Genomic DNA, 21,095 nt, shown 5'->3' on the forward strand with positions numbered 1-21,095 from the left:
TCTCCGATGAATTATCGGGTTGCTATGAATCATCATTATTATTATGACTACACTTATTCTAGGTTCTTTCGGTAAAGTCACGTAGAATGGAAATAATAAATCTATAAAAAAAGAATAGTTTCATTTTATTATTATTAAATAATTATATTAATCTATTACGTAGTTTTTTATTATTTCCAAATAAAACAATACAATAATTATATTATTTTATTCTAATAAAATATTTATATTATTTTATGTTTTATTTTTATTATTTTATTATTTCCATTCTACGTGACTTTACCAAAAGAACCAAAAAGATGAATCCCTGCAGTCACGAAAGCTTTAAATCGAAAAGTGGCCTTACAATAAAATAAACAACCAACAAACATCCCAGGCGACCCTTCTGCAGAGCACGTGTTCTTTAATGGCAATGCAAATGTTTATTGACGTTGACTCAGCGCAGACGGGGCGTGGTCTAATACACAGAGGCGGGGCCTCCCGCACGGGGCGTGGTTACACTCAACAGAGCCCCGCCCCCGCGCCCGGCTCTAGGCGTCGGCTCGCAACATCCGTTCCGTGGGCGGATGAGTGCGGCTTATTGACTGCTCCGTTTTTTTTCTTCTTCAAAACACGTAACGCTTAATTCTGCTTGATTTTTCCTCCCCCCACTTAAAAATAAGGAGCAAGAACGCAGGCAAGATGCAGGCGATTAAGTGCGTCGTCGTGGGAGACGGGTGAGTGCGGTGCGGTTTAACTCCGGCCTGGTTAGGGCCTTGTGCAGGCTGCAGCCTCGGTCTTGCCTAAGCTTCCCGCCCAGAGCGAGCGGTTCGTGGCGGTAGGGGCTACGAGGCAAGTGATGAGGGGCCTAAGAAGGGCGCGGCCCAGCGAGCGGGGTCTTTTTTGTTTTAAAGGTTATGGGTGGTTTATGTTTATGCACTGAATTGTATCGTGTACCCGTGTTCAAGTGTGTTGCGTGGACTGTATTACATTTGTTTTTATGTTGTATAATGTATGTGCGTATGTGTGTGTGTCCGTGTCCCATGTGTGTATTGTATGTGTACTGTGTATCTGGGTGCTGGTTGTGTTGTGTGCCTTTTCCATATGTTGTGTGGTTTTTTATATGTCTTGTATGTCTTTGTTCCATATATTTTTGTTGAGTTGATCGTGTTTGCGTCTTCACATATTGAATGGCTGTTGTATGTGTGTAAGAGAGCTGTGTGTGACATTGATCCCAGGTTCCAGCCTTGGCCACGATCACCACTGGAATGTATTTCAATATTTCCCGGATCTTTAGCTAGATTTATCTTTAACATTCGCCCGGCTCGGCCGCGAGCCAGATTCGGATGTGTTTTGATGCCAGGGTATCGTGGTTTGGTTCCGCACGGCAATTGGCCATTAGAAATCCTCACGCCCATGAGTGCCCTGGCTTGGCTCGGATGTGCCAGTGGAACAGAGGAGTATATGTGAGAAAGAAGGCTCAGAACCCATGTTCGGTCGGCCAGGTAAAGTTTACCATGGAAAACTGGGCCAAGTCTTGTTGCCTGGTTAATGAACCTAACCAGATTGCTTCACATTGCCTGTAAAATGCTGTGTAAATAATTACCTGCCTTTGGTGCGCGTGTGTGCTGTAACACTGTCTTAATGGGTGCGCTTGTGTGGCACCATTTGCCTCAATGTATTGCATGTTCTCCCAACAGAGCCGTTGGTAAGACGTGTCTCCTCATCAGCTACACGACGAACGCCTTCCCGGGGGAGTACATCCCCACTGTGTATGTATCCTGCTGCACTTTCATCATAATGTATCACAAGCTAATAGTTAGTGTAATAGGAAGCATGAATGTCCCTAAAGCAAATTTCAAAGTGAAGCTTCCTTCCCTAATAAGTTTTACAGCCCTTTGTCAATTGACTACTGGGGTTATGCAGGTCGCGGTGGTTTGTTCTTACATTACCATGTTGGTCAGTGTGGGTTACGGTCCACAGTGAGGAGCATTGTTAAAATATTTTAAAACATTTCCGAGGTGTAGGGATTTGTGCTATTTCTTAATACCATAGACCAAATGACCCAAAAAATTCAGTAAACTTGAAGTTTCAAAACTAACCGTCATTAAAGGGCAAGGCGAAGAGATTATCGCAGCCATTGCCATTAATGTCACCACATGGGATCTTAGAACTGTCGCAAAGCCAGATATTGACCTTTAAAATCTATTCTTGTAGTCTTCCACCATTTGGCTTTGGGTCTTTCACTTGCTCACCTACTTATGTGCCTACTCCTATGCTTGTCTCGGTAACCTGTGCACCCAACATCTTCTTCATGCACCTGAATAAAACACTTCTCTACTCTTCCAAAGTGCTATATATTTAGTCCATTGAAACTTTACCCTCTTAATTATTGAGAAAATTGATCTTCACCATCTCCTCAGTCACCTGTGATGGATTTAGGTACAGCATGTTTTTTTTCCACTGCTGGATGAAGTTCCTTCCAACACCTTGTCAGTCATGGAGGTTGTTTGATCTTGCTTCACATTGGTCAGTGCATAATCGATATCACTACATAAATGTGCAATCCTCTTACCTCATTATTCTCACTTCCTATTGACATTTGTGATAAATTGTTAGAGGATTATCCCTTACCACCACCATCAGCTTAATTTTTTACAACTCATCCTAGGTTTCCAGTATCCAGCCAGCCTCATTATCATAACCTGTGCATTGTCTGCATGGATTCTGTCAGGGAGACATGATGTGGTGGCTGGTAAGGGATTAAAGAGTTATTAATCCTCTCCCAATATTGTGGCTGCCTTTGACCCACTAAGATCATCCTCTGCCATTGATGATGTGACTCACTATCCTTTTGTGGCATAATCACTACTGGAGACTCATCTACCTGAGGTAGATATGCCACTTTGTCATCCTACACCCTAGGCCAGAGGCCCTTTAAGCAGCACTTTAATACAACTCCTGCTAATGATGTTTCCCTTCTCCCCAATGATGATGCAGGGGTTGGATTCTAGCCGTTAAATATCCCACTGCTGAGCAAAGATCTCCCCAAGTGTATTACACTCTTCACAGTCTCTTGCCACCTCCATCCAGTGCGTTTCTCTGAATCATATCCCAGATATAGGTATTGTCAGCATGAGAAGATTCACACGTTATGGCCGACAATTTGTAAACGTCTGAAGGTTTAAGTGTGTTGGCATGTTGACATATTCTTTTTTGTTGACAGATGATGGGTATTGCCTCTGAAGGTGGACAGCTTTGATTTGTGTCAAATGGAAAATTCATTAAATGAATGCCATCAAGCAACTGCGTGTTTCTGATATATGAAAATTGTATACAGCATAAAATACAATGGTATTGTCAGTTTAACACGTAGGCTTTCGCAACCAATATCATCCATAATACACAAATCTGGCTGCCGCCTGATGCTGATTGTAATTACTGGCGAAACGTCGTACTCCGATTGTAAATGTTGTGGATTTGCTCTCCAACACACCGGTCTGCTGTACTAGTAATGATTTGGCATGTTCTGTTTACGTGACAAACCTTAATAATTGGCTGTGTCAGGTGGTTGTCGGTTTAACGACACATATCTTGACTTAAAGCTTTCGTGACTGCAGGAATTCATATTATTGGGTCTTTCGGTCAAGTCACGTAGATAGGTTCAAAGAAAAAAATATATTTTGCTTCCTGATGACAACAAAAATGTTTTTTTCTTCCTGATGACAAATGCTTGTGTTGCAATCGAAACATCGTAGTTATTTGTTATTTTTTGTTATTTTCTTTGAACCTATCTATGTGACTTTACTGAAAGACCCAAGATTAAGACCATTTATATTTACACGATCTAACAAAAAAGCCTGTATTATGGACAATGGTATTGATAGTAATATCGGTGCTTTCTAGTGTGGGTGTAGTGATGCATCAGTTCCTTGATTAATATACATTCTTAAGCTTACATCCGTGTATTTAATTAGGTGTACGAATCAACAATGTGCGTAATCAGTTCATATGAGCCACTCGAGGCCACTACACAAGAATGTTAAAGAATAGATATTTAAGTTGAATTGTGATCTAGAATAATAATTGTTAAATTGAGAGGGGAGAATCATTACTCATCAATTTTAATCACAGAGTGGTTTCTCCATGCAATTTTTAAATAAGCACAACCTGACTCTTGAATGATGTAAGTTATATTACAGTTGAAGCATCGCCTTGCGGCTCTGCTGCTTTAATGTCACAGCTGCTTCTGAGTTCTGCCTAGGCTGGAGGCAACGGTACAGACATATTTAGCAGGGGGGACAGGCACATCGAGAGATGGAAGAAATGAGCCATGGGGTGCAGAGCAGGTAGGGTGAAGGTTCACTCAAATCCATTTTAACGATAAGTAGAGCCTAATGCAGGTGAGGTGGGGAGGGTCCCCAGAAACAAATACAAAGGGCAACATGGATAGAAATAGAGATTGAGAGAGATGGACATAGGTAGACATGGAAAGATGCACGGAGACGGACAAAAGACTTTTAGAAAGAGACGTAGACGTGGAGAGACAGGCAAAATATAGCAAGACATGAGGAAACGGAGATCCAGAGAGAGATGCACATAGTTGCACATGCCCTACATGTGTTTTTGCTCTACAGCCACATTCCAAATGCCAAAGGCCACACAGTACTGTTCGTCCACTCGTCAATTCAAGCACGTTTCTCTGATTTTCATAATTGATTTCTCTAGTCTTAGAGTGCCAGTACTAAAACATTATGGAAGACACCCTGTCAAAACTTAGCCATTAGGCTTTTGCCTATAGCCTAGGGAGAAGGGATGCACACGCTTCTCACAAGTGTGTCCCTTACGCTCTAGGCTCGGGTAGACATTGAAAGCTGTGCCCACTCGTGTCGCAATCTATCCCAGCCGATTCACTTAAATACGGTCATTAAATGGGGCATTGGCAAGCTTTCATTGAGGGAACTAAACCGAGTGGAAAACATTTTGGAGAGGATGGGTATTGGAAAGAGGTAGTTTGGTTAAAGCCACTCAAAACATAGCCAGCTTCTGTGACTCTTACAGGATGCCTTTTGTCTGCAAAAACTGTGAAACCAGAGTTTTTACTTTCATAGACACAGAATAATACAAGCATTTTACAGGCTTACCTAAGATATTGGAAAGTAGCGTATATCTTTACAAAATGTAAATGTGCCTGTACACTCCTTTTGTCAGTCGACTGCTGGATGAGGGCCATGCCATTAGGGCTATCAGGGTTATTTGACCCTACTTCACAGCGCTGGTCAGTGTGGGTTGAACGTCAGGAGCATATATGTGGAAGCATAGAAGTACAGTACAATAATGGATTTTTCTGTACTGTCTTGTGAAGCTCACAATGTAGCCCTGCATCTTGGCAGCATAGTTTTGAATTATGGAGTAATTTAAATTTGCTGGTATACATGTATGAGTATAGAAGAATATTGTCGTGTAGGTCAGCAGAGTGAAAGTAAGTTTACTACAATTGTGTGATTAAGCATAGTTATATGGATGCTTGATAGGAACGTTTTAGACACTAGGAGCAGCTCAACACGGTGATTAAAGGCCATGCAATATTATTATAAGGGATGATGGCCAGTGGTCAAGACAAACCACAGTGGCAGGCAATGGATGGGATATGCATTAAAGGATGTCCACAGTGAGGGAGCGATAAAATCAACTCGTGTGTGTCAGAGTTAAAGATTGGATTGCTGCATCACGAGACCCTGAGAGATGACGGCAGCCAGGAGGTTGCCTTCATCCATAAGTCCATAGATCATGTTTGATTAATTATTATTTAAATCTGAATTTGATCAATTCATTGGCATGTATCAATAATATCTTTGTAAACTTGACAATCTTGTTGGGTGGTGGATTGTTCATGACAAGAATTCCGTCGTAAAACTACTACTACATGGCCGAACCCAAAAACAAATATTGATTACAGTATTGGCTATGACAAACCTATGTTTTAAGTCAACTATCGATATCCGTGGATGGATTATCTGGGTTGCAAATGAACGGTGCATGCAAAATAAACCCGACAAGCAAAGCTGATCCTTGTGATTGTGTACGGCAGCTCGTATTCCCTGGTAGTTGTCTAATAAGGGGAGGGGGGGCTGTTTGTGCTGACCGCACAGATTTGACAACTACTCTGCGAACGTGATGGTGGATGGCAAGCCGGTGAACCTCGGACTGTGGGACACAGCCGGACAGGAGGACTACGACCGTCTGCGTCCACTCTCGTACCCTCAGACAGTGAGTTCTCTAAGTGCACACTCGTAGTAGAACTGGCTGCTCAGATAGTGAGTTCTAAGTGCACACTCGTAGCAGAACTGGTTGAATAAGATAGAAAAGAGGATGCTGGGTGGCTCTGGTGTCAAGAGCTGGCAGAGCTGCGATTCTTTGTTAGAATGTGGGTTTCGGCTACCTGTGATTAAACCAAGTTCTCAAGTGTGGTGAATTGATTATCCTCGGGCAGGATACCAATGCCTGCACACACAAAAAACCTGTCACATTCAATTTGGTTGTGCACTTAAATTGGCTGCACTATAGCTGTGATAATTTCTAATATAAGTTTGATTGTCATGTGACAAGCATTTCTCTGCCAGAATGGGTGGGAAAGTTCTGCCCCATCGAGGGACCGCAGGGATGTCATAAGTAGTTAAGTGATATCCACTCCATGGACCGTTCTCTAACACGAAGGTTTGCACTGCTCTTTGAGTGATCTGAATGGATTATTTGTCTCATAACATGACACAGCATAATTGGCATACCGTTAAAAAAAATGAATGCACGTACCTGAGTTGATATTTGCCTCATCTGAACATCGGGTAGTCAAAACTGTTGCTTCGTTCATTCGTTTTCAGAGATCTCCACACTTTTTTGAAGACATTATCGCACATTGTTTTAAGTGCTTATAGCTGAGTCGCAGTTGTTTCCTAGGAATTGCAGAATGAGCTGTTTCCACTTGCAGACACGTGACCAAATCACCTGAAATACCCATCTCTTCAGATCTCAGAAGCCAAACAGAGTTTTGCAGGGACAGTGCTTGGATGAGCAACCACCATGAAAAATACAAGTGTTTACTTTCTACCTTCAGTAGAGGGTAGTGCAGCAAATCCTTTGAATTGCTGTATCATGCTCTAGCATCTGTGCTGCCAGTGGTGAGGCCCTCATCCAGGGGTGGGTTGACAAAAGGGCTCTACATATGGTGTCTAAATGCTTTGCAGTTATGAGACATGCGTTTTGGAAAATGGTTGTTGAAAGGATGGATAGGGTTGTGGGTTATATTATTTGAAAAATGTTGAAATTATTATAAAGCCCTCGAGGCATGGATGAGCAGTTGATACAATATGAAGACGGATGTCGAGAACAATATTAAGGCGGGCAGTTAATCGTAAGGTCATCAGGTCTCTCACAGGCGGAGATGGCAGCAGTGTGCAGAGTATGGGAGAGGAAATTCCCATCATCAAAGGCAGCAGAGGAGCAACCCCCTATGGAGTAGAGGTCGACTGGTAGTGTTGTTTTAGGAAGCCTTGGTTACTAAGTTGTACAGTTAAATGTTGTATCTTTATAGTATCTGCTTGCTATAAGTTAAATTGTTTAAGCCACGAGTGAGGAGCTTTCTTGGTCAGAATTTTATCAATTTATTGGCATGTGTAAATAATATCTTTGTCAACTTAACAATCATGTTTGGTGGTGGAGTGTTCATGACAAGAATTTTGTCATAAAACTACTTCTAAATGGACAAACCTACATTTGAAGTCAACTATCAATATCTGTGGGTGGATTATCTGGGTTGAAAATTAACAGTACATGTGTAGTGATTGTAGCATCACTACTGTGTACACATGCACACGTGGGACGTCACCATGTGGGGGAGCGTCACTACCACGTGGGTCTACACACACACATGACGTCATCCCGGCTGGAGGTTGGAATGACGTCAGGGCCGGTTCTGGACTCAGGCCCACGGGGGTGGTGTGAGGTCGTGGCACTCTCTGTGACCCCGGCTGGACACGTGACTGGATCCCAGTGGGGGCCGGGGGCACCTCGGGGGGCACGTGGACAGCAGGGGGGGGGGGGGGGGGGCTTCCAGAGGGTTCTCGAAGGGAGGCGTGGCCAGGGTGGGGCCCGGGCACGCCGAGGCCATTATAAGCAGCCTCCTCACGAGGTTCGAGGCTGCCCGTATCAAAAATGAAGATGCATCGTGAAGACACCAAGAAGAGTCAAGCCTGCAGTCAGCGGACCTGCCAGTAGCCCACCTGGCTGGGTCACGCTAGAGTAGCTGAGAGTTAGAGAAGTGTGTGTTAGCTAGAGTAGGTCGGTGGTCACCACCTTATGCGTAATGTAAGAGTTAATTGTTGTGTTCAGTAATAAATAGTGTGGCCTCCCAAGAAGTTGTGTGCGCCTAAATTCAAACTCATTACACATGCAAAAAAAGCCGACAGGCAAAGCTGGTTTAATAATTATTAGATGCCCCTCACTCTGACTCAGAGCAGGTGTTGACCCAATTTATTTATGAAACAATAAAACCAGATGACACATTCTCGTCTTCACCACCATTCTACATAAGTAAGCAATACATGTGTTTCCTAGCCTAATTTACATATTATCCATCTACAGAGGTAATGCAGACAATTAATAAACAAACAATTGGCCTACCCTTTACACTTGTACTTCACTGCAATAAGTCCTGGGTTCAACTCTTGACTTTGGTGCCTTGCAGTGTGTGGAGTTTATTTTCTCCCACTATTCTGCATGGGTTTCCTCGGTTCTCTGGTTTTCATCCATTTACTAAAAACATTGTAACTAGTATTAGTTAATCATCCCAATGCTGATAAAATTATTTGAAAATTACTCGGTGATGCTTTCCTAGATAAAAAAGCATAAATATATAAATACACAAATATACCATGCCAAACGCAGCAAAATTACCCAAAGTGGTCTTGACTGAAACCCAAATGGAATTGGTCACAAAGATTGCTTTGAGAGTCTTACACAGAAGAGTGTCTGTGGTGAATATAATAAGAGATTAATGTGAATAGGCTTTGGTTTATACTAAGCGTATGTTGTGGATTTGTTTTAACAGGACGTGTTCCTGATCTGTTTCTCTCTGGTGAGCCCGGCCTCCTTTGAAAACGTCCGTGCCAAAGTGAGCATCACCACATTCACTCGGCGTTGATTCCGCGTTCGTGGTGACGCGCGGTCATTGGCACAATATGTAACAAACACATTCCTGCGGAGGGAGCTGGTAGGAACATTGGATTGCTCGGTCAATGGCCAGGGTCAACGGCGGCGTGGTGTATTCCGCAAATATGGCCGGCGTGAGTAGGTTAAACGTACGGGGTGACCAGCCCCTCCCCACCCAGCCCCACCCCTCCCACCCCCCACCCAGCCCCACCCAACCCCTCCCAACCCAGCCCCTCCCCACCCTCCCCTCCCCACTCAGCCCCTCCCTACCCACCAAGCCCCTCCCTGCACAACAGACGGACAGAATAATCTCCTGTGGGCCGGTGTAACCAGGAGGTTCCTACCAGTATAACAGCACGATGACCAAATCGCTCACAATGTGTCGGTGCTCATCGGACCTCGATTGCAAAGCAGGACCAAACCTGGAGAGTGCTTGGGTGGGCAACCACCATGAATGACAGGTGTCGTAGGTTGGTGTGGGACTACGTGGTAGGCAACAATGCATTGCAGTAAATCTTATTATTGTACTGTATGGCCATTTTCTGAGGGATATCTGAACTTATCCCGAGTCACCTCACCCCACCTAACCCATATTAACCAACCTGGTGAAGTATGGACAGACAACCCCTCCAAGAACCGCATGGTGTTGGGAGGCCTCCATCTAGCAGGGGATTGCCGTCACAGAAATGTTCCACACTGTCTTCAACATGGTAACACGGCTGCAGATTTAAGGGGTTCACGAAGACTTCCTTCACATTCAACTAAGCGAGCAAAGGGGTGAATTGGAATATTCAACCAGCCCGTGGGTTGATGCACATGTGTACACAGAGATACGGACACACGGAGATATACACAGCACACTTTTATGCACACAGCATCTCATATACCTGCACTTGTATAAGCATGCAAAGACAAACTTTACCCATATACCCTTTATAAACTCTTGGGCCAAAGACATTGCATACAGCCCCAGCCAGCACATGACTGAAGGGAACCAAACTGAATGGATCTGGATTGAAAATGCTCACATACCTACGCAAAGAAACACGCAAACAGAGGCACGCAAAATATACATGCACATACACAACAGAACAAAGATACGTAAACAAACTAAGATCCCCATGTCGCTTTTATAGACTGTTGGGGCAAGCGTTGTTAGCAAGCACCTATTAAGTTTGCAACGGTATAGGGTGGGGTGGTGTGACTTGCACCATGCCTGGCCACCTTTGTCTCCCGAGTGCTAACGTGTACACGCTGCACAAAATATTAATTTAAGGCTAAGTCAACCAAGAAGCGGCTTTGAACGTTTTCAGACCTCACTTGCACTTGATGTTAGCCATGGCCGGGAATCCAACTGAGGTTGTCGTGCAGTGCAGTGCAGTACACACAAACCCGCAAACAAACGCAAGCAAACAAACACATGCGATAACACACTTTACCCTTAATCTTTTTTATCCAGTGGTACCCAGAGGTGCGCCATCACTGCCCCAACACCCCCATCATCCTGGTTGGCACCAAGCTTGACCTGCGGGACGACAAGGACACTGTGGAGAAGCTGCGCGAGAAGAAGCTGGCGCCCATCACCTACCCACAGGGCCTGGCCATGGCCAAAGAGATTGGTAGCGATAATGCACCATCGTGTGCAGCCTTGCCTGCACTTGCAATTCCCACAGTGATATGAGTTGGCGCCATTCTTCCAACTCAAATGTTATCAAGAAGGCACTTTCTTTCACACGCGGCTATAATAGTCTATCAATAAAGGGGTGATGTTGCCATATGGAATTACTAAAATGAATCCACAAATATAATATTGATGTAAAAAAAGCACCTTTGAAACAGCTGAAAATCACAAACTAATTCTGGAACTCAAAGTCCATTGCTACAGTAATTGGCCAGTACAGGACTAAACTGGGGCTGTGTGGTGTCTGTGCTGCTTGGAGTCGCGGCTAAAAACAATGCAGCGTTTCTTTTCACGATGTTTTGTTTTTGAGCTTCTGGAGTGCAATTCGAAAAAGAGAAAAATATATCCAATTTTGTGTTATTTAGATGTCCCCAATACCCCCGTTATATGTGCAACATGGTATATTTGCTCACATTATCTAGAGGACACATTGTACGCACATACTCGTGCATCGTTGCAGATGCATGTTAACACGCATACAATCTCATTGACACATCTATAATTTAATTTTGCGAGCTAAATGTTCAGTGTCATATCCATTAGTTATCAGTGTCATGCGTAAAGGCAAAGCTTTCCGTGGACCGTTGGAGTAGCGGGGAGGAGCAGTGAACAGTGGTTGTCGTTCTGTGCCATGAGCTTAACTTCCCAAGTTCAATTCTGGCCCCAACTAACATTGGGGAAGGGTGATTTGTGAACTGGTCCCAGGTCTTTCCACGCTGACCAGCGTGTTTAAGTATGGTCAATCAACCGCCATAACTAACGCCGGGAGGATTGCATACATTAATGGATTGTCAAAGGACTAAATAGGAAATATGATAAATAGAAGTGTTGGTCGAATGTAATTGATGTTAACAGCGACTACGCTATTAAAGTTCCGATACACACTCCCAAGGACCTCAGTAGGTTTGACTACAAATATTCCAGGGAATTGCTATGCTTGTTTCCTTCTGACAGTATTTTTTTAACATTACATTCTGTATTCTTGAAGCTGTTAATAGAGGTTTGGAATCATTCATTTGTAGGAGTTGTAGCAGCCTCATACCTCTTCTAGATAGTAAAAAAAACTGCATGTCTCTACATGCAGTTTTTTTATTATAGTTCAACACACTGGTCAGTGCAGACTGGTGAAGGTGGTGGTGGGAGGGTCCAAAACAGGTTCAGACATCGCTCAACATTTATGATAACTGTGGTCAGGAACAGAACACGTTGCTGAGTTTGTAACACAGTATGCTAACCACAGTGCTACTGCTGCAACTCATTACAATATTATAGATCCGCTAATTCTCCGGCCTAAAAGCTGTGGATTTTACAAACTTCTGTAATAGTGTTATCCTGTTCGGGAGCGGTTCTTTATATGCACATTGCGCTGGTCCTGCTGCTGCGTGTTGCTTTACCCGGTGGCTTGTGTGTGGCGTGCGAGCAGGAGCAGTGAAGTACCTGGAGTGCTCGGCGCTCACTCAGCGCGGCCTCAAGACCGTGTTTGACGAGGCCATCCGCGCCGTGCTGTGTCCCCCACCCGCCAAGAAGCGCAAGAAGAAGTGCCAGCTCCTGTAAATCACCGCTTAACTCTCCACACTAACAACACACACTACGAGTGGATTAGCGGACGAGCACCACTTGCGTCCGGAGGTTACCGCCAGCGCGAAGTGGTAACGTTGTTTTGGGTTGCGTACGGTTGGCTTCATTATTGGGCTACATGTAGAGGCCGTGACACTGCAGGTGATGCTGACAAATACTATTAAAACAAAATTGTTGTTCTGCGCGATATTGTTTGCAAGATATTAAAACGCACGTTCATTTTCTCACCGATTAATGTGCGGCACATGTCTGGTACCTCTTCGTATCGTGTACATAACCACACCGCTTTAATTGTAGAATTTGGAGGACCACTTCTGACCAACTTTACACGGACATAAGAGTATAATAGGGATCAATTAACCTGGCGGAAAGACCCTATTGACATTAATAATTTCTGACTATGGTGACTTTTATTAAAAACAGAATGGTATAACAACGAGCCAGTGCTGCTGATAATCTTTATTTGAATACCAGCTGCTCGCTTTACATTAATCCAGGATCTAAAGTGTAGTGAGATCAACGGTTTCAACTTGAGCACAAGTAATTCCATGAAAACATCCGTCATTGAAATTACTTTCCCCTTAGCTCGCTACAATGGCTAAATTTCAAAAGAGGATCTAAAAATCAATGTTAAGCATAGATCGGAATTAATCACCATAATTGTTGCTCACAAAAAATGTCTTGCAATTAACCTTTAAAAATACAAAAATGCAGTGTCCAGATCACGAAACACTAATAAAAATAATGTAGAAGTGATAAAATGACTGACAAATCATCCGCATAATGGTTTTGGTGAAAGTTGAATTTTGTAAATGCTGAATGAATTGAAAAAAGTACTGCAAGATTATGGTATGAACTGAATGTTTACAATTCAACCGTTACACTAATGGTTACAGAATTAATGTTTAAGCTGTATAACCTGCAGTTAGTAAAAGATAAGCGCATTGATTGAACAGCGGTCTTTGCCGTTCCATTAAATTCTTGTTAACAGTCTTTTAAGTTTTGTATTTCCCAATTATATTTCTGTTGGTTGTTCACTTTCCGTGGTTTGTGTGGGAAGGTTAGGAATTGCATTAGCGGTTCCCGCCACACAAACGGAACAACGCAAAGCTTTCATCATCACTAACACCGGACACATTCTATTCTGGTCAATCTCGACGCCGTGTCAAGGTTTTGCCAGTCGTCTCCTGAATGCGTAAGAACGTGCAGATGAATTAATATCAGGGGGGGGGGGGGGCATGTTTTATGGCGATGCATATTACAGTGTTACAATGCATGTGGCTAGTAGACTATTGGACTGCATATGTCTAGGATTGTGAGGTTTGCTGTGAGGTGGTGTTTGTCAATCTCTTGTCGGCTTGTATGTTCACAATGCCTGGGAGAGGAAAAAAACACGATTAAAAACTACCACACTACAGACACTGCAGCGGCAGCAATTATTAATAATCTTGGTTAAATTCAATGAGACACCATTTCAATAAGTTTCCACAGTACATATATACAGATTCACAATCACCACGTTGAGATTGGAGGAACCCAATGAGCTATGAAACTTTTTTTTACAGATGTCCAGTCTGGTCGAGTTAGCAAGTAACACGTGCAAGCAGTCTTAAGGAATATCACGTGATAATGAGCAATCAAGAAGCTTGTAAATTTCGATTTAAAGCTTTCGTGACTGCAGGGATTCATCTTCTTGGTTCTTTCGGTAAAGTCACGTAGAAGGGAAGTAATAAAATAATAAAAATAAAACACAATAAAATAATTCTCACGACGTTTCGGCCACAACGCAAGCAGCCGTCCTGAGGTGAAAACCAGGTCCGTCGAGGCGACAGAATCTTTCACATGCAACTTGCAAACAGTGAATTATTGATTGTGAGAATCATGAAACCAATGCCTTCCAAATTGCCAAATGCAGAGCGGATGAAACAGAAAGCGCAGCCTGTTCCGTCGACATGTGCAGTGTTGCTGTAGATACATCCACCTTCCGTGAATACACTTCTCTTTGGAAGGTGTGAATGCCAAAAAAAAACGTGGGTCTGGCACGATGGAAGGGGCCTGCCTTTATTTTGTGGTTCGGTTTTAGTGTTTTAATTTGCTACTAACATAGTTCACCCCATATTGTTAACTTCAATATTACAGTAGTAGTCGCCCAATATCAGTCCTATAATATGTATTGTTGGTATTCGTATATTACCCAGGGCCAGCACGTTATCTTTTTATTAGTTGACAATTTTAAAAATAAATATACTGTATTTAAATGTACCTTTTAAAATTGTGACTAATTAAATAGAACTATGTAGCACCCTCGTATCCGTTGTGATGTCTATATAGGTGTTCGGATGAGAGAGGTGTTCATTTTAAACTGACAGACCACATTTACCTTTGTCATGGTATCCCTGTGTTTCATATGATGCAGAGTCCGCATGGCAGTGTAGAAACTTCACCACAGGCAAAATATTATGGTGGTGGTGACATTCTTTTGTCATCCACTTGGTTTGGCCCAGATACTGTGGTGGATTATTCCTACCTCGTCAAAGACATCTGGCAAGCCTGCACGAGTAGGCCAAAATACCCACTGTAGAGGCTCTAGAACTGTCTAGTGAAGACCACTGTGCCAATATTGGCACGAGGAAGCAATTCCGGGGCTGCAACTCTACCATCCAAATTGATTATCGTTGAGCAGTTGCCATCGCTACAGATCCCCTGGCTTCTGATGGTCTCGGGGTTCCAGGATCAATGCGACAAATGTGAGAAGTTGGACTGCTGGTGTTTTTACAGATACCGTGGCAACATCTTATGACTTTTTTTTTGCTCAGGACCGATTTTAATTAAGTGGTTCCAATACGTTTTGTGTAAAATTCACCAATTACCAGGCACGGATATAACAATTCATGTATGGAATTATGCTGATCCCTGGTGGATACAATTACCACTGGTATATTTACATCATTTGAATACTGCAGAAGTCAAATTTAGAAGCAACAGCAGTGGTAGTGACAAACTTATCATGGCTCACACTCAACTTTACACCACTATCATACTTTATAATAGCCATATTGTTGTGTACCCACCACACTCGGCCACAATCGTGGCTTTCAATGTAAAAATAGGGCCAAAGCACCCCGTGTCAAATTCTAGCTTCAATATCTCAACACTAACCCTGCCTGCTATTTTCACTGTAAAGAGATGTGAACAAAACGGTTTTTATTGAAATCTGGTACTTAGATGGTAATTGTACATTTCATCTACGAGTCAATTTAATGTAGCCTCGTAGGGTTGATTTTCAGTTTGAGAGCCCCTTTTTAATTCGCTTAATTTACGTTTGTTGATGTGTTTAGGGGCAATGTGCTCTTTGTACAGACACTGGTACATTATCACTGTTAATGTTTTTCATCACAAATAAAGCTGAGCATGCTGTGTATTAAAAACGTAAACATTAAAAGAGGTAACCACCATGTACCGAGCCAGCGGTTCCTAATTTTTTATTGACCAATAATTCCTTACCCTTGAAAAATGTCTTATATTCCCATTACAATTATAACAACTCGTGAGAACTGTTATATAGCTTATGAGCAAAGTATTTAATTGTGCGGGGGAGGGAGGAACTAGTTGTAGCATCGCCACTAGCTGGCAGGCAATACTCAGTTGCAGTTCAGCGGTGTCTACTTTGTGTCGCGTAGACAGTTGCTACCGGGGATCTCCTAGGCTAGATTGTCTTCGGGCAATGGCATGGTTGAGATGATGTGACTTGGGGTGCTTTCAGATGCCGAGGTATTTCAGTAACCGATCAATGAAGATCTTTTACAAATAAAGTAATGGTGAGTTCATCTATAACTAATGTTGCTGACAGAAGGCTGATCTATCGAGGAGGGAGCAATGGAGAAACCCCCCTTCCCCCTTATGTCGTCTCAAATCCTCGGCACTTTCACCGAGCCCTCCTAATGCTTGAGCCCCCAATGATTATGTAAGCCCATTACACTAAACCCAGCTTAACAGGTTAGTATGTTCAGTTTGTGTCGCGTTTTCTTTATTCCATGCCCATGGACCGCATTGCCACGTTATGCTTATGTAGTATAACGCTACTTTTCCTGAATCTTTGGAACTACATTCATTAAGTGTAACTGCGTAGGTTATAGCGGTTGTGCTGTATACCTCTCAGCGATATTTTTGGGGTTGTACCAAATTTTGTTCGGGACGATGTCCAATTGGTTCCTGAACAAGCTGCCAGTTCGTGGGGCGAAACGTCGGACATCCTGCCGAACAACACCCAGTACAACCCGAAAGCAAAGTGAGTGATACTCAACAGCATGTGGCCTGAAGTCTATGTCGAGGCTCCAGAAGTTTCACATGCAGAACGCCACAACATTTGGCATTATCTTGTGAACTGTTCGTGTGCCACCTTCCTTAAACCTGGCTCCCCCATGTACAACAAGTGCAGGAGATCATGCACACAACATATCCTCACTTGTAAACACGCCTCATAGAACCGTACCTGCATGTGGCAGAATTATTCACGCAGCCCTTTCCAAACTGCCTCGATTGTTTAAAAAAAAAATTGCGATGAAATCACATCCGCAGGGTAATTGGAAGTCCACTGTTTCTCCGAAATGAGAAACGAAAAATTGAGTTGCTGCGTACGCGTTCTCGTGGTCATGCTGCAATGCTGCTGTCCGATGAGTTCGGGTTTTGTGCCACGTGTTTGCTGGACTTTGAGAACAGCGAGCTGCGCAGTTTCAGTTTTGAAGAAGCTCCCAGCACGCGGAGCGACACTTTTTTGGGGACATCATGCCGAACTAAACGCGGCACAACCCGAAAACGTGGGGGAAGAGCCATAACACTGAGTCGATTTTAATTTGCTGTGCATTGTGGTGAGTTTAAAGGAAAATCAGACGATGCAGACATTAGCACCTTTGTGTATTTTCACTATTTGTCCAAAGGTTTTTCTTTTTCGATTTAAAGCTTTCGTGACTGCAGGGATTCATCTTATTGGTTATTTCGGTAAAGTTACGTAGAAGGGAAATAATAAAATAATAAAAATTTAACATCATAAAATACAATTCTCACGACGTTTCGGCCACAACGCAAGCAGCCGTCCTCAGGTGAAGAACAGGGCTGTCGGAAAGACAGCGTTGCCGAAGCGTCGTGAGAATTGTATTTGATTGTTTTATTTTTATTATTTTATTATTTCCCTTCTACGTGACTACCGAAAAAACAAGAAGAGGGGTTTTTCTTTTTGTTCGTGATTGCAAGTGAACTGGTCAGGCTGCTTGTCTGATTTTTCCAGGTCCCTTAAGAAAGTGGAAAAGTGGTGTCGGTGATTTGCTACGAGCTTGGTTTCGTGTTAAACTTTTGGTGAACGAAAACGCGTTTAAATGTAACTCCTAAACCATACATATGAAGTCTTAATGTTCGTCAAAGATAAATCGTATAATAAAATGTAAACCTCATGACTTTGGTAGTTACCCCTTAATCATGACTTTAACGTCATAAACTATAAATATATATTGATAAAACCTTATACAATTTCTAATTTGTAAACGTTGCCAATAAGACATTTCTGTATGTTACTATTTTTTTGATCTATTGAAAGGTTTGTTTTGACAAATAATTCAGCTTTACCGTGGTATATAATGACAGTTTTTGGTTTTCACTGACGCAGGTGTGCTCGTTGTCATGTAGGTCCACTGCTAATAACCACGTGAAGCATATAGCGGAGATAATGAACACCTGTTTACCTTCGTACATTGATTTGTGACTTTTAGGCGAGTAATAAAAGTGCATGAGGAAACTGGTACAGATGTGTGTGTGTTTTTTTGATATCTGAATTCACATTTGTTTTCCGTAAACAATTAATCGTGACCAAATCACCCGGAATGTGCCCGATCTTGTCAGATCTCAGAAGATGAGCAGGATTTAGCCTGAATAGTGCTTTAGTTGCCGACCAACATGCATAACAGGCTTGTTATACGCTGTTGAGAAGCAGCAGAGGGCAGTGGACCAAAATAAATTGTCTCAATTATACAAGTGACCAACGGAATGACAAACCAGATATGGGCATCCATCTCGCGTCTTTTTAAAGTAATGTACAAGATGACGTATGCACTTAAAAGTGTAGTGATGTAAATGGAGTCACTATAACGTTTAGCGCCAGCTATTGTCACAAGAGTGGAACTGTGCATCTTGAGCCTCTCTCTGGCACCAGAGTTGGTATGGCACGGAAGCGGGCCCCAGGGGGCATGGTTCTGGTGACGGTCAGAGAGAGGGCAAGTGAGGATGTCACAGTCTGGGTGAACCCAAGAGGGCACGTGCCCTTCAAGGGTGGCTTGAAGGACACGTGATGCTCGGTCGAGAACCTTCTGGTGAGATCCAGAAGGGGGCGTTGCCGAAGGTGGAGCGAGGCCACGCTCGGGAGGATAAAAGGGAGGTCCCGAGAACAATCATGGCTGTCTGCTGGAATGGAACCCTCGGTGCGACGTCTCTTTGGTCGTCGGTCGTTACGCTCGGCATCGTGGATCAGGCAGCGTGTTGCTGATCTGACCCGTTTATGTAGTTACCCTGTTAGGGTCTAGTAACTGTGTACGTTTATGTAGAAACCCTGTTGGGGTGTTATAATAAACGTGTTGCCTCCAAGTTCAAGTGTGTGCCTCTGTAGAACCCACTAGAAAAGTACGTGATAATGTGAACTAATGGGAGATCTGTGTCAGGTGTAAACAATGCTGAATACGTCAAGTAAAGCTGCATGAGAGCCAGGTATGTTGACATACAGAGTTTGAGATGTCCTAGGACTTTTTGGAAACCTTAATGCGCACCCATCCCACTCATATTTTTAAAGATTACATAAAATTGTGACAAGACAATTATAAATGAGTCATTCTCAATTTACAAATGAATCCAGGCCTCACCCACACCATGTCGGTCATTGTTTTTTTTTACCATACTTGACGCTGGTTTAGTGCGGGATCGCTTCTGATATTACTTGCCACTGAGGTTAACCATGGCCATGATTCAAACTGGTTTTCTGGGTTCATAGCACAGTGCGCTAACCACTTTACACAACTCCATAAAACAATGTGACAGAATTAATGGGGGGTTTGAGTCATGTATAAGCAATGTTTGACAACACTTTGAGTTAATTTACAAACCATAGATAGTGACATGCAGTTTGAGCCAGAAATGGGCCTTTATTCCACTGTTGTTTTTTAAGAATTATAGGGTGACTGGGCTGGGGGGGAGGTAATACATTGCATGAAGCAGTGCGTAGTTAGGCAAATTGGTGATATCAATGCTCCAAAACCTTCACCAACATGCACTGGCCAGCATGGTGAAGCATGGTCAGATAGCCCTCACAACCTGTACGACTTGGGGAGGTCCTCATCCAATAATGTATACTCAGGGAAGTATTATTGAGTCTCATGACTCAGTAGGGGCGATGATTGCTATATATATTCCAATTGTAAAACTTTCAAGTAAGTTTTCACATTTGTACCATGACACCCGCACAAATCTAGATTGAAAACTCTTTTTTTTTTACAAATGCTTTTTGCGTTTAGTTTGTTGTCCTTCCCCCGCACCTCCGATTGGCACGGTTGGCCAGGTACGGTGCAAAGGAAGTTCAAAATACAATACGTAAAAAATCGCCTATGCTTGCGAATGATGTCGCATCCACTGTGAGATAGACGACGCGTACTTCTGAGGTCAATAAAACGAGAGTATTCAACAGGACGGCCGCTGGCTTTGAACCGTGAGCCTCTGCAACAAAGGACGAATGCGCCATTTCACCGTGAATATGATGATCATGATGGGAGCAAATATTGACTATATGTGGGTGGCCAACGACTCTTTCGTGAGTGAAAAGTTTCCCGTAGAGAATTGCACACCACAATGTTGTACAATGCTCATAAACTCTGGGAAGGTTGGCAGCAGGTGAGATTTACAAAGCGTCCATGTACTTGCCCGGAATGTAAATTTGTTCACCGTACAGTGGTTGCGTAACACATGACTGATTAATGTTTTAGCCGTCATTTTGCCCATTTTTGCGTTATGATAGCAAGTGGATTATCATGGTTAGCATGAGCCCTCATGCAATACATTAAATAGGGCCCACTGGCCAAAGGGGCCCAAGCGCCTGGCTTCAAAAGGGAGCGTGTGGGGGAATGGCCAGTGGGCCACGGTGCAGTTGCATCAACCTACACACTTGATAGCTAGGCCACTGTGACGATTTTTTCGTGAAAACTACGGACAGTTTCAGTTCTGCCATTTAACAATTCGTGAAGGGGTATATTCTATAATTGTTGCCTGTGATTTTAGATGGCCTAATTCAAATGGGGGCAAAGTCAGAGGTGACCACGCGGCTCAGAGGCCAGAGTGCTGAGCGGGCACCGCTTAGTGCTAGGTTTGCATCCAGGCAGTGGTTTGTGGTTACGCCACAGTAAATTCGATTCTGCACTTAATTTGGCTAAATTCCATCTCTAAAAATTAGAAGTATTAATTTGACTGCTGTCATGTGATGAACTTTACTCTCTGTAGGTTGGTTGAAGGTGGCAGGGTGAGACCCAGGACAGATTCGCGCCACGGTGGTGGGATGTTAACTACCTCGCCTGGTATACAGGAGGTCGTGGGATGGATCCCGACCCTGACCCTTGCTGTATAT

General features: G+C 43.2%; 1 protein-coding gene across 2 annotated transcripts; it reads left to right on the forward strand.

The window, feature by feature from the left end:
* The first annotated feature begins 503 nt into the window (after window positions 1-503).
* Window positions 504-15,900, forward strand: LOC144945041 (ras-related C3 botulinum toxin substrate 1). Of its 2 annotated transcripts, none has more exons than XM_078873233.1 (6): window positions 504-716; window positions 1,680-1,751; window positions 6,132-6,249; window positions 9,086-9,148; window positions 10,646-10,805; window positions 12,288-15,900. In XM_078873233.1, exons 1-6 carry the CDS (start codon window positions 682-684, stop codon window positions 12,419-12,421), a joined length of 582 nt encoding a protein of 193 aa, XP_078729359.1. In that variant the 5' UTR covers window positions 504-681; the 3' UTR covers window positions 12,422-15,900. The 2 variants fall into 2 exon arrangements, with proteins under 2 accessions (XP_078729359.1, XP_078729360.1); XM_078873234.1 differs by having other exon boundaries at window positions 505-716; window positions 12,291-15,900.
* Window positions 15,901-21,095: the final 5,195 nt, after the last annotated feature.

This window comes from Lampetra fluviatilis, chromosome 36 (assembly GCF_964198595.1).
Source record: "Lampetra fluviatilis chromosome 36, kcLamFluv1.1, whole genome shotgun sequence".
Classification (NCBI taxonomy): domain Eukaryota; kingdom Metazoa; phylum Chordata; class Hyperoartia; order Petromyzontiformes; family Petromyzontidae; genus Lampetra; species Lampetra fluviatilis.